Below are 14866 nucleotides of genomic sequence, written 5' to 3'. Positions count from 1 at the left end.
TCCATGCTTTTGCCACTTCCAGACTCAGTCTACTATTGCTTTTCTGATTAGATTTTAAAGTCTATAAATTTTAGTTTGTTCAAACGTTTTCTGCTTGCATCCTAACCCATATCAATTTTCACTCAACCCATGAATTCTGTACTCACTGATGCACATCGACTATCGATCTACCTTATTTTGAAATTCTCACCTTTTTTTCTATTTATTTGTGGGATGTGGGCATCTTTGGTGAATTTCTTCAGTGCACCTTGTAGATAGTAGACAGTACTGTCACTGAGTGTCAGTGGTGGAGGGAAATGGGGGTTTGTGGATGCAGTGCGAATCAAGTGGGCTATTTTGTCCTGGATGTAGTAGAGCTTCATGAGTGTTGTTGGGGCTGCACCCATCCAGGCAAGTGGGGAGCATTCTATCATGCTCCTGGCTTGTGCCTTGACAATAGTGGACAGGCTTTGAGAAGTCAGGAGGTGAATTATTTGCTGCAGTATCCCCAGCCTCCAGCCTGCTATTGTAGCCATTATGTTTATGTGGTGAGTCCAGGTGAGTCTCAGGCCAATAACCCCCAGGATGTTGATAGTGGGGAATTCAGTGATGATAACACCATTGAATGTCAAGGGGCAGTGGTTAGATTGTCTCTCATTGGTGATGGTCAGTTCGTCACATGGCTTTGTGTCTTGGTATCAAAACAACTTCCCACGACCTTAAAGTACTGCACTCCATGTAATCTGCTTTCTTGTCCGTCATCCACTGTCTTTGATCCACTTTCTATGGTGGTGCCATCTAAGCCTTAACTTTGAAATTTATCCTGTAACTGCACATGGACCTTTCAGAACCTCTTTATGACCTACTTCTTTGCTAAATATTGTGACTACCATCTCTAATATTTCCTTTCAGATTTGTCAATTATTATCCAATCAGGCTCCGACGAAATGCATTTTTTTTCATATGCCAAAGATGCTTCTTGAATGCCAGTTATTATTTTTGACATGATAAATTGTTAACATAGTATATGCATTCTTAAGACCATGTGGGGAAGTTTGGGCTATAGCCAAGAGTGCAAAGCTAAGTAATTACTAAATAGCACCTTAATAAAATCAGATGGATTAGTTGGTTTCATTTTAAAAGTTTCATTCTGTTACTGTTGGTGTGTTATATCAGTTTTGTAACTTATGGTATCTGTTTGTCAATTAACTCAAATATTATCCACATTCAGGAAAGTGATTTTTTTTTTCCTTTCAATTAGTACAATAAAGTAAGTAAGTAAAATTGACATAGTTCCAGCAGACCATAGGGCAGTTCTCCCATCAGGGAGAGATAGCTAGTGGCAGTTTAACCTGAAGGTCACCATGCCTCAGGTAAGGGGCAAGATGGGACCTTCATGGTAACCTCAGCTGGTAACCTTCATGGTAACCTCCACTATGCTGGTGTCCCTTTACATCGCTAACCAACCCCCATACTTAGCATAATGTATTATTTTGAATACACAGCACAATACATGTAGTTATTGTACAATTAATGTCATTAATATTGCCTGAACATTCATATTTTGCCTTGAAATGTAAGTCTAGTCTATGCTAATTTATGTATTATTGTTTTTATAAACAGGAGTTTTGAGAACAATTTAAGGATTTATAAGTTGTTGGTACACAAGAAACCGGATAAGGAGCTGACTCGCGTAAGTCCACATTGATTTGAGAATCACAGAGGCAGCCTCAAGAATTATGTTTCTAAATGGCAATACAGACGTGGAGGGTAATAATTTGTAGTTGTAGACTCTTTGTAGAAGGCCTTGACTTTGTGATGATGTAAAACAGGTCAGATAGCAAGCAGCCCATTTTATGTTTGGAACAGTTTTTCTCTTCCAGTGAATTAAATGAAAATATGAGTTGAGACTGAAATAAAACAAACAGCTTTCTCTTGCACTTTGACGATTGCATTGATTACAAAATATTAAAATTCATTTTAGTGCTTTTTCTACCTGATCCATTGTGATTTTTGGTCCAATCTGATATTTTTCATGGATAAATGCTTTGATCTCCAAGATACAGAATGAAGATATTACTTGGTTAGAGATTTCTGTCCAACAGCGATGAGGGACAAGGCTCAATGCTCTTCTTTTACAAGAAAAAGAGTGTGTTGCATTCGATGTTACATAATACTTTTTGTTGATTCTCCCTTCTCTCATACATTCTATGAACCAATTTATAGGTTTTATTTTAATAAATTCAAATTTATGCTATAGTGGGATTTGAACCCATGTCCTCAAAGCTTGCCACTTTGGATTACCAGTCAAGTGACTGACACCAACTCCCCAGTAATTTTATTTTCATTCGTGGGATGAGGGCCTTGCTGGGCCAGCACTTATTGCCCATCCCTAATCGCACAGAGGACAGCTAAGGGTCAACCACATTGCTGTGGGTCTGGAGACTGATGTAGGCCAGACCAGGCAAGGGTGGCAGTTTCCTTCCATAAAGGACATTAGTGAACCAGATGGGGGGTTTCCAACAATTGACAATGGATTCATGGTCATTATTAGACTCATAATTCCAGATTTTTTAAAAATTGAATTCAAATTCCACCATCTGCCATAGTAGGATTTGCATCCCAGTTTGCAGAGCATTAGCTGGGTTTCTGGATTAGCACTGAAAACAAAAAATGCTGGCGATCACAGCAGCTCAGGCAGCGTCCACAGACAGAGAGCACGCTAACATTTCAAATCTGGATGACTCTTAATCAGATCCTCTCCATCGATACTACCCTGACCCGCTGTGATCTCCAGCAATTTTTGTTTTCTGTACAGATTGCAGCATCTGCAGTAATTTGCTCTTCTCTGTATTGATAGTCCAGTGATAATACCACTAGACTATTGCCTCCTCACATATGTAGATATAAATACAATATAGGTACAACGTAAGAACAAAGGAATAAATGCAGCCTTATTATAGCATAGGCATTGACGCCAAATTGGGCCTTCGTGATTCAGAATGATAAAGTAACTCAAAGTAATCATTGTATCAGAGATAATGGGAACTGCAGATGCTGGAGAATCCAAGATAATAAGGTGTGAAGCTGGATGAACACAACAGGCCAAGCAGCATCTCAGGAGAACAAAAGCTGATGTTTTGGGCCGAGACCCTTTATCAGAGAGGGGGATGGGGCGAGGGTTCTGGAATAAATAGGGAGAGAGGGGGAGGCGGACCGAAGATGGAGAGAAAAGAAGATAGGTGGAGAGGAGAGTATAGGTAGGGAGGGGATAGGTCAGTCCAGGGAAGACGGACAGGTCAAGGAGGTGGGATGAGGTTAGTAGGTAGGAAATGGAGGGCGGCTTGAGGTAGAAGGAAGGGATGGGTGAGAGGAAGAACAGGCTAGTTCATCCCTTCCCCCCACTGCATCACACAACCAGCCCAGCTCACCCCCTCCCCCCACTGCATCCCAAAACCAGCCCAGCCTGTCTCTTCCTCCCACCCCAAGCCGCACCTCCATTTCCTACCTACTAACCTCATCCCACCTCCTTGACCCGTCCGTCTTCCCTGGACTGACCTATCCCCTCCCTACCTCCCCACCTATACTCTCCTCTCCACCTATCTTCTTTTCTCTCCATCTTCGGTCCGCCTCCCCCTCCCTCCTTATTTATTCCAGAACCCTCTCCCCATCCCCCTCTCTGATGAAGGGTCTAGGCCCGAAACGCCAGCTTTTGTGCTCCTGAGATGTTGCTTGGCCTGCTGTGTTCATCCAGCTTCACACTTTATTATTAAAGTAATTATGTCTCTTTTAAAAAAAATGGAAACAACCTCTGGAAAACACAGAACCAGTCTCATAATACCCTGCCACGGGTATGGCTTTCCGGTCAGTCTGTCCATTAATATCACGTTCCTCTGTAACTTTCAGTGGTTGACTTGTTGACCACTTGGCTATAGCAGTGAATTCTGGAATCGGAATGCCCTTAAACCAAATTTCTAGCTCAAATCCAGCCTTTTAGAGTCTTCTAACCATTGTTTCTCAAAACAAAAAGTCTGAAAACAACATGTTATCTCTTTCAGATTTGGCAGAATCTCTAAATCTGTTCGTAAAGCTAAGATTGTTCACCTATCTGTGACAATGTCTCAAATGTTTGCTGTCTGTTCATCAAACCCCATTGCATCGTAAGGTCATTCTGGCATGTAGTCCCAGGGTCAGTACAATAAGGACAATACATTTTTTAAACAGCAGAAGAGGTACTTGGGCATAAACATCTAGGGGCAAAACAATATCCAGTCAAAACACAGCTGGGTGTCCTTGGGAACAGGGTCAAAATCTGTGGCCAGTATACACTGTTCCTGATTACAAACAATTCTTTTTGACATAAGCAAAGCACAATTTGGTTTAAATCAAAGTTTACAAAGTAATAACAAAAACAGACTTAGCAGGCCTGGCAGCATTAGTGGCGAGAAAGAGGAGTTAATGTTTCAGGTCCAGAGACTCCTCTTCAGAGCAGATAGTAGCTAGGAAATGGTTGATTATATATGTTGGGTGGTTGCGGGAGATGCTGGGGAGTAAACAGTAATTGGGGATGGAGTCAGAGATGGAGAATTGCAATTTGGCAGACAAAGAGTATTGATTGGGTTCAGGGGAAAATAAAAACAGTGAATGGCAACTGTTGGCAGGTCAAACCAGGAAATTACAGACCAGTGAATCCTCTGTCAGTGGTGGGGAAACTAATGCAAGGTGATGCAACTTGGCCAAAGAAACAAGATGAGAGAGTATTCAATGAATAGCAGGACACTAGGTAGCTTAGACGTACAGAACGATCTTGGGGTAATTATTCACAGATCCCTGAAGTTGGCAGAACACATGAATACGATCGTTAAGAATACATTTGGGACACTTGCTTTCATCAGTCATGGCATAGAGTATAAAAGCAAGGAGGTAATGTTGGAGTTGTACAAAGCATTGTATGGCTACAGCTGGAGTACTATGTGCAGTTCTGGTCATTTCTCTACAGGAAGGATGTGATAGCATTAGAGGGGGTACAGAGGAATTTCAGTAGGCAGTGGCCTGGAATGGAGAGATTGAGCTATAAGGAGAGCCTAGGTATGCTTGGATTATTTTCTTTAGAATAGCAAAGACTGAGGGGGGCCATGGTTGAGGTGTATAAAATTGAGAGCTATGGACAGTGTGGATAGACAAAATCTGTTCCCCTTGGTTGAGGAGTCAATCACGAAAGGGTGTAGTTTTAGGGTAAAGGGCAGGAGATTTAAAAGGGACAGTGGTGGTGGGAATCTGGAATGCACTGCCCTGGAAGGTAGTTGAGACTGGAAACCTTACAACCTGTAAAAAATATTTGGATGAGCACTTGTGAGGTCATAACATTCAGGGATATGGGACAAGTGCAGGAAGGAGGCATTAGCACACTTTAGCGGTAGTAATGTTGGGGCAAACTCGATGGGCTGAAGGGCTTTTTCTGTCCTGTATGATTCAATGAAGAGAGTGGTCTCATTGATACTGTGAGAATACTAAGTGGCCTGGATAGAGTGGATGTGGAGAAGGCGTTTTCATTAGTAGGAGAGATTAACAACACAGAGCACAGCCTCAGAATGAAAGGATGACCCTTTAGAGCTGAGATGAGGAGGAATTTCTTCAGCCAGAGAGTGGTGAATCTGTGGAACTCATTGCTAAAGAGGGCTGTAGAGACCATGTCTTTGTGCTTAAAACAAAGATAAATAAGCTCTTGATTGATAAGGGGATAAAGGCTTACAGCGAGAAAACAGGAGAATGGTGTTGAAAACATGTCAGCTATGATCAAATGGTGGAACAGACTCAATGGGTAAAATGGCCTAATTCTGTTGTTATATCTTATGGCTTTCCTGCTGTTCCAATGCCAACCTGCACAGGTTGTAGTTCTTGCATATCTGAAGGGATGAAGATAAACGGATAAGGTGTGTTGAGGGGAGAGAAAGACAGCAAATGATGCATTCCTATGCCATCGGCAGCTTAAAAATGAGGGGAGATTGAAAGATGATGGTTACATGGACCATGAGAAGGCAGAATAGGCGTGATGGTTTCATGCTTTCATGTCAAAGCGACCCAAGGCTATCCTGCAACAACATTGACAGTTTTCCACAATGATGCTCCACAGCCTTCTACTAGCCACACTGCAGCCACTGGAATACCATTGTGTTGGAGCACTAGGACAGGCAACATCACACTGTTGGCAGGCTCTTGAGGAATGCATGTCATCCACAGCCATGGTAGCTCCTGTGATAAGAACTGCTATCTCCTCCAGTTAGGGGAGACATGGAGCAATTGGCTATCCTGTGACTTTTAAATGCTGATACCGAGTGTTCTGCGCCACATTGTCCAATACTGAGTCTGAGGGTGAGCGAATATTGGGTATGAATCACAATTTATTACATGGTAAGAGATGGGCGTGTGGTGCAATAGACCAGGGGCTGGGGTTAGTAATGCAGTTGATTTGCCATGGCATTTCAAAGATCTTGACCACTTGTAAGAGGTCATTGAGCTGATTGTACTACCACCTCGTATCCTTGACATTAGACTCCTGGTAGTAAATGTCAGGACACTCTAATTTTCCTGTCTTTGCAGCGCTTGTCTGGAACATATCCTACTATCATGCTCCACCTCTCCTCATGAATAACTGACTTTGTAGTTCCTCTCCATCCCACAAACCTAGGAATCTGGTGGGATGGACAATCTTGGAGCCCCATTTGTCTGCATTCCCCATTTAATTGGGACCTAATGGTTAGTAATATCATCACTGGGTTATATCCCACCACAGTGTGGCAACTGGTGGAATTTGAATTCAGTTAATTAATCTGGAATTAATTCCTTGTCCCACTAATGGTGACCATCCATCCTTTGTTGATTTTTGTAAAAAATACAGCCTGGTTTGCGAATATCCTTTAGGGAAGGAAATCTGCCATCCTTACCTGATCTGGTCTGTTTGTGACTCTAGATCCGTATCAACATGGTTGATGTTTATTTGCTCTCTGAAGTTACTTAAACAGCCCCTCAGATGTATCAAACCACACAGGAATGAGTGTTGGTGTACCAACCCTTCCATGAGCTGCAGTGGCTCAAGAACGCAGTTCACCACCACTTTCTTAAGGACATTTAGGGATGGGCATTAAATAGTGACCCAGCCTACATCACATGAATCAATTTTAAAAATCAAGATCATAGTTTCATTGATTTCCAAAACCTGTTTAACTGCAACACTGCTTCTTTCAAAGAGGCTTACTTTATGGAACGCTAGACTTTCACAATTTTAGAAATTGTGTCTAGAAGAATGAAAGTGAAATATAAATAATTTGGGCTAAACATATACTGAATCTTGATCAGACCACCACTTGAGCATTTTGTACCATTCTGTTCGCCTTCATGACATAGGAGATTTAGAGGCACTGGAGAAGGTGCAAAGGAAATTTATAAACATGATACTAGAAGTGTGGAGTTGGGCAGATGACATGGGGTTGGGTGGTGATGATAAAAGGAGAGGCTGACCTACTTGCCTATAAAACTATGAATTTTTTTTTTGCAGAGAGGTTTTCCCACATGTGGTAAGAACAAAATCCATGCAGTAGTCTCTCAGAAATCCAATGGAAATTTTAGAAGAAGCTTCCTTACCCAGAAAGTGGTTAGAATGTGAGATATGATACCATGAAGAGTAGATGAGGCAAATTGAGGCATTTTAAGTGAAGTTGGATGAGCTCACTACAAAGAAAGGAACAGAAAGATGTGTTGAAGGGGTTAGATGAAAGATTGTGGAAGAAAGCTTCTGGGGAATATGGATATTGGCATACACCCAATTTGGGCCAAATGAATGATTTGTATGATGTAATTACCTCAACATTGTAAGATGGTTTGTTTCATCTGTAACATGACTGAGTACACCAAATCACATTGTATGTTGATCTGTATTTCCCTCTCCTTTCACCCTCAGAGCAAATTCAACGTGGCAGTCCTTAACGTGGGTGCCCCAGCAGCTGGCATGAATGCAGCTGTTCGCTCTGCTGTGAGAACTGGCATCTCTCAAGGTCACACAATGCTTGCAGTTTCTGATGGATTTGAGGGTTTTATAAAGGGACAGGTGAGTTAACTCATTGTTTGAACTTAACTTTCTAAACGTGTTGTTTCCTGTATTTGAAATGGACACTGACAATAATTTTAAAGTCTACATTCTAAAGAAAGTAACTGGTATCTCTCATTTTTGGGTAAGTATGTAAACATGTGACTATGCACGAAATGATTTTGAGCTACTGAGGGGACACCAATGTTAGTACCCCATCAGCTCCAGTGGCTATATCTTCAGATTTTTTAATCAGACTGACAATACCTGAAGCAGCTGCTTGTTTTATTGATTTGAAGTTTCATAGTTTAGCATTATTATTTGAGCATTTGGGTTTGAAAGTAGAGTTTAATTATTCTAACAATCCTGATTAGATCTGAGCCAATGCCCTTGTCAATTAAAGCAGCAATTCTAACCTTGTCTCCAGCTCATGTCAGTCTTCCCAACAAGAGCATCAAGCACCTGGATTTCTCCAGGATGATGGAACATGGTGGAGTTGAAAAGTTACCAACTCCCAAGGTCCATTTCCATGAGATAAATATATCTGACCCTTATCTTGCTGTACCTCAGTGGGAAAATCAAAACTTAAAATTGGGTATTGTATGGTGCAATGTAGATGCTGCATTTCAGAGAAACGGGGTGTTTTATATTGGAGTAAAAAAGAATGAATTTGCACACCCAGTACTGGGTGTAAATGGATAAGTCATCTGTCCCTATTTCTGTATTCCCTAGAAGTTTCTTTCAAAGAAGGATTGGTATTCTGTAGGATCTGGTTGCTCATGTGGTGAAATAGGGAGGTCAGAATAAATTTTGATATGAATAATAAAATAAATTGAAAATAGCTTGGTCTTCTTGACAATTGGCATTGTTGCCCATTGGGGATAGTACTTCTGCTTCACAGTTCCAGGGAACTAGGTTTGATTCCAGCCTTGGATAACTGTCTGTGTGTGGCATTTGTATCTTATTCCTGTGTCTGTGTGGGTTTCCTCCAGGTGCTCTAGTTTCCTCCCACAGTCCAAAGATGTGCTGGCTAGGTGGATTGGCCATGCCTAAATTGCCGGATTACTCTTCAGGCGGTCTCTGCAGACTCACTGTGTCATGGGGCATCTATCTGCACTGTAGGGATTCTATAATTATCTTATGTTTGAAAATAAGGCCAAGCATTTACTCTTTAAGTATTAGGTGTGAATTAGTCCGCATGCTGGTGCGTACGTTGGTTTGGAATGCAAACTGAGAGGCCGGAAATAAAATTTACTGATTCTCGTAATGTATTAAGTCGATCTCAAACACTACTACTTTGTCTCAAGTTTTTAACCAATTTGAAGTCTGGAGAGCACTCTGCTCCTCCTGCCATTACAACAATGATTTGCTTTCTATATGAACTGACCTTTTGTTGGTAGTCACACTACATAGAATTCCACTCTGTAATATTGAATCTTGGCAAAGATGCCAAAAGTAGTGTTTAACTACTTTGTTTGCCTTTGAGAGGAACTAATCACCCATTATGCATGACCACCAGGTATGCCAGAAAGATCACTTGGCCCACTTTTTGATCACACCTCTTTTGGATGTGCTTGGAACTATTGGTACCCAAATTAAACCTTGTACCTGTTTTGCACCTGTTGAAGTCAATGGCACAAGTTCCAATTTTTAGCTGCCTATAGTTTAAGATTTCACATTGGCAAAGTGTGATACGGAGTTGAATAAATGTGGTGATTTTAGGGCTGACTCTCAAATGGCAAGATAATAAAATGTGAGGCTGGATGAACACAGCAGGCCCAGCAGCATCTCAGGAGCACAAAAGCTGACGTTTCGGGCCTAGACCCTTCATCAGAGAGGGGGATGGGGAGAGGGAACTGGAATAAATAGGGAGAGAGGGGGAGGCGGACTGAAGATGGAGAGAAAAGAAGATAGGTGGAGAGGAGAGTATAGGTGGGGAGGTAGGGAGGGGATAGGTCAGTCCAGGGAAGACGGACAGGTCAAAGAGGTGGGATGAGGTTAGTAGGTAGGAGATGGAGGTGCGGCTTGGGGTGGGAGGAAGGGATGGGTGAGAGGAAGAACAGGTTAGGGAAGCAGAGACAGGTTGGCCTGGTCTTGGGATGCAGTGGGTGGAGGGGAAGAGCTGGGCTGGTTGTGTGGTGCAGTGGGGGGAGGGGACGAACTGGACTGGTTTTGGGATGCTGTGCGGGAAGGGGAGATTCTGAAGCTGGCAAATGGCAACTTCAGGATTATTATAAAATCCTAGTGAGTTTTCTGGTGTTAGGTAAGGAAACTGCGATCTCTGGTGACTTCACTTCTATACTTTTTTTTTGTATTTTTAATGCCCGAACCCTGTTGAGGGAAGGGAAATACATAACATCTGTGCTAAAGATGCCAGCATAATAAGAGCAAAATGACAAGGAACATGCTCTGAGTGCAAATGTATGCTAAATTAAAAAGTTTACACAAAAAGCTGCAACACTAGATTGGTGCTGGAGAGGAAATTCATGTTGATGCAGAATAGGTTTTGGTTTAAGTTTGGACTTGAGCTATATTTTTGGAATAAAATCTGCTGTGTACTTGGCCATGCCATACCACGGTGTTCTGAATCCCATATTTAATGATACATATTTCTATTAATAGCAAGCTCATCCCAATGTTGAGAATATGAATTATTTAGCTGTTCGAATAGAAAGATTATCATTAGGTTGCAGACTGCTTTAGGCAAAGTTGGCAGTTTTCCTTCATATCTAGAAAGATCTTCTTGCCCTTTCAAGTAATTGGAGAGACATAAAATAGTTTGAGCTTTTACTTTAACCTGATCAACGGACTTGCATTATGGCTGCTTCCCTTTTACAACGGTCTTACAACCAGTCCATTTGATTTGATCAGCTTGATATTACTGCTTTTTAAATGAATTGAAATATCTTTGTTACTCGGAGCTGTAAGTAGATCAGTTGAGAGAAAGTGATATCAACAATAAGAGAAAAGTTTCCATCTCAGTTTCTTGCTTCCATCTAACATTTGAATAGAAATTTTGTTATTCAGCTCCAAACTCAATTGGAATGTGACCCTGAATGTTAGCCTAGAACCTGGCCTCGGCTATGCGAAGAACGAATAGCCTATTTTCTAAAGAACAAGTCACTATTTAAAGCACATTACTCATCATTTTCTTTGAGTTAGAGTTGGATTGTTTCATTAACGAGAGTTATATGCAGCATGCTTTAAGGGTTTCATTAATGTAACGACTTTGCTTGGGAATGTTGGTGATTAGGCCAACAAATAAGACCATAAGACGTAGGAGTGGAAGTAAGGCCATTCGGCCCATCAAGTCCACTCTGCAATTTAAATCATGGCAGATGGACATTTCAACTCCACTTCCCTGCACTCTCCCTGTAGCCCTTGATTCCTTTTGACATCAAGAATTTGTCGATCTCTGCCTTGAAGGCATCCAACGTCCCGGCCTCCACTGCACTCTGTGGCAATGAATTCCACAAGCCCACCACTCTCTGGCTGAAGAAATGTCGTCTCATTTCAGTTTTAAATTTACCCCCTCTAATTTTAAGGCTGTGCCCCTAGTCTCCCCGCCTAACGGAAACAACTTTGTAGCGTCCACTCCTTCTAAGCCATACATTATCTTGTAAGTTTCTATTAGATCTCCCCTCAGCCTTGTAAACTCTAATGAGTACAATCCCAGGATCCTTAGCCGTTCATCATACGCTAAACCTACCATTCCAGGGATCATCCGTGTGAATCTCCGCTGGACACGCTCCATGGCCAGTATGTCCTTCCTGAGGTGTGGGGCCCAAAATTGGACACAGTATTCCAAATGGGGCCTAACTAGAGCTTTATAAAGCCTCAGAAGAACATCGCTGCTTTTATATTCCAACCCTCTTGAGATAAACGACAACATTACATTCGCTTTCTTAATTACGGACTCTACCTGCAAGTTAATCTTTAGAGAATCCTGGACCAACACTCCCAGATCCCTTTGCACTTCTGATTTGCGAATTTTCTCACCATTTAGAAAATAGTCCATGCCTGTCTTCTTTTTTCCAAAGTGCAAAACCTCACATTTACTCACATTGCATTTCATCAGCCATTTCCTGCACCACTCTCCTAAACTGTCTAAATCTTTCTGCAGCCTCCCCACCTCCTCAGTACTAACTGCCTGTCCACCTATCTTCGTATCATCGGCAAACTTCGCCAGAATGCTCCCAGTCCCTTCATCCAGATCATTAATATTTAAGGTGAACAGCTGTGGCCCCAACACTGAACCCTGCGGGACACCACTCATCACTGGTTGCCATTCCGAGAAAGAGCCTTTTATCCCAATTCTCTGCCTCCTGTCAGACAGCCAATCCTCCAATCCAAGCCAGTAGCTCACCTCGAACGCCATGGGCCCTCACCTTGCTCAGCTGCCTCCCGTGAGGCACTGTATCAAAGGCCTTTTGGAAGACTAGATAGATAATATCCACTGGGGTTCCCTGGTCTAACATACTTGTTACCTCTTCAAAGAATTCTAACAGTGTTTTTCAGGCCTGACCTCCTCTTATAAATCCATGTTGACTTGTTTTAATCTGACTCTGCACTTCCAGGAATTTAGAAATCTCATCCTTGACAATGGATTCTAGAATTTTACCAACTACTGAGGTTAGGCTAATCGGCCTATAATTTTCCATCTTTTGCCTCATGGCCTCATTTCACATAGTTTATTATCTAAGAGAAACAGTCATGGCTAAATGAGCATGAAATAAAGCACTTTTTAAAAGTATATTTTTAGGTGCATGCTGAGGTAGTTAATTTTGTGAATTGATTTTCTTGTGAATGAGTTCATTGTTTTCCTGACTCAGTGTAACCAGGAGGGAGCTTGAGTAGCTGCAGTGGTTTATTGATATGTGCAGTATTGCCACAAACCAGTGACTCCGTAACTTTTACGTAGCAAAACAGTCTATCTTATCAAGCACTTCAGATGAAGAATCGCACAGGGAGTTATTTGATAACCTCATATGCTACAGCAATATAAAATGTAGGTTGATGCCTGCGATTATCCACAAAACAAACAAAGCAAGTTCCAAAATTCAGTCTGAGTAAACACTGAGTGGAGGCCTGGTGCCTTGCTTACAGGGCGCTTCCGCCTTGGATCAATTTCATGCAGCTGGTAACTGGCTCCTAAACAGTTTTGAAGCAGCAAAGATGAAGGAATGCCAGCAGACTCAGTGTTCTGCCTTACTTTGTGGAGTATTGCTTAGCGTAGGAATGTTTGAAGGCAAGGTAGTCAAAAAAAGCAATCAGTTTTAAGAAGTACAAAATAAGTTACAATTGCATCATTTTCTCCTCTTCCTTCAGATCAAAGAAATTAAGTGGGGTGATGTCGGAGGCTGGACAGGTCAAGGTGGTTCCCTTTTGGGTACTAAACGGTAAATACATTGCTAAATACGGTTTGTATATCATTTAATCTTGAGTGAATAGAAATGTACAGTGACATTTTTAGAACATAGAACATAACAGCACAGAACAGGCCCTTCAGCCCTCGATGTTGTGCTGACCATTGATCCTCATGTATGCACCCTCAAATTTCTGTGACCATATGCATGTCCAGCGGTCTCTTAAATGTCCACAATGACCTTGCTTCCACAACTGCTGCTGGCAACGCATTCCATGCTCTCACAACTCTCTGTGTGAAGAACCCGCCTCTGACATCCCCTCTATACTTTCCTCCAACCAGCTTAAAACTATGACCCCTCGTGTTAGCCATTTCTGCTCTGGGAAATAGCCTCTGGCTATCAACTCTATCTATGCCTCTCATTATCTTGTATACCTCAATTAGGTCCCCTCTCCTCCTCCTTTTCTCCAATGAAATAAGTCTGAGCTCAGTCAACCTCTCTTCATAAGGTAAGCCCTCCAGTCCAGGCAGCATCCTGGTAAACGTCCTCTGAACCCTCTCCAAAGCATCCACATCTTTCCTATAATAGGGCGACCAGAACTGGACGCAGTATTCCAAGTGCAGTCTAACCAAAGTTTTATAGAGCTGTAACAAGATCTCACGACTCTTAAACTCAATCCCCCTGCTAATGAAAGCCAAAACACCATATGCTTTCTTAACAACCCTGTCCACTTGGGTGGCCATTTTAAGGGATCTATGTATCTGCACACCAAGATCCCTCTGTTCCTCCACACTGCCAAGAATTCTACCCTTAACCCTGTACTCAGCTTTCAAATTCGACCTTCCGAAATGCATCACCATTAGATGTCAATCTTTTCAGAAGGCCATGAGTCTTTTAAACCTGTCTTTCTGAAAAAGGCAATGAAATCAGATTCCTCAAATGTTTTTAAGACAGTGATAAACAGATTGCTGAGAAGTAAGGGGTGGAAGGTTATCAGGATAAGACAGGAATTCAGATTTGAGATTACAATTAAATCAGCCATAATTTTATTGAAGTGGGGAAGCAGGTCCGAGGGGTCGACTGTCTAATTCTTGTTCTGCATTTGTAGTCATGTTCAGTAATGAGTGAATTGAGTTAGAGTTTCTGGGAGATATAGAAAACAATTAAAATAGCATGGAATGAATGTGCAGAAATTTGCTGAAAGGAAACCGTTGGCAGCTGTGACAGCAGAGAAAGAAGTTTTACTGTCAAGATAGGGATGGCTCTCACTGACGTTTGAATATCTGTAATGGTATTGCTGGGATAAGATGGATGAATCTTTACTTCTGATACTTGTAACAAGATTGTTCAAATAATTCTTGTGCAGGTGTAGTATGTATTTTGTTTCTGTTTTGTTTCATAAACATTCATCTTTCTTACTGTATTTTCAGCCTCTTTA

The 14866-nt window shown here is 41.8% G+C and overlaps 1 protein-coding gene across 6 annotated transcripts in view; it reads left to right on the top strand.

Moving 5' to 3' along the window:
- The window catches only part of pfkpb (phosphofructokinase, platelet b), a 123969-nt gene that overhangs the window by 64425 nt on the left and 44678 nt on the right, over nt 1-14866 (top strand). For all 6 annotated transcript variants that reach the window (XM_048552396.2, XM_059639428.1, XM_048552370.2 and 3 more), the window contains 3 exons: nt 1603-1672; nt 7937-8083; nt 13391-13461. In XM_048552396.2, coding sequence (XP_048408353.1) covers nt 1603-1672; nt 7937-8083; nt 13391-13461 — 288 coding nt within the window. The remainder of the gene's footprint in view (nt 1-1602; nt 1673-7936; nt 8084-13390; nt 13462-14866) is intronic.

Source organism: Stegostoma tigrinum, chromosome 2 (assembly GCF_030684315.1).
Source record: "Stegostoma tigrinum isolate sSteTig4 chromosome 2, sSteTig4.hap1, whole genome shotgun sequence".
Classification (NCBI taxonomy): domain Eukaryota; kingdom Metazoa; phylum Chordata; class Chondrichthyes; order Orectolobiformes; family Stegostomatidae; genus Stegostoma; species Stegostoma tigrinum.
The sequence above is the reverse complement of the archived record's forward strand: the minus strand, read 5'-3'. Positions and strand labels throughout refer to the sequence as shown.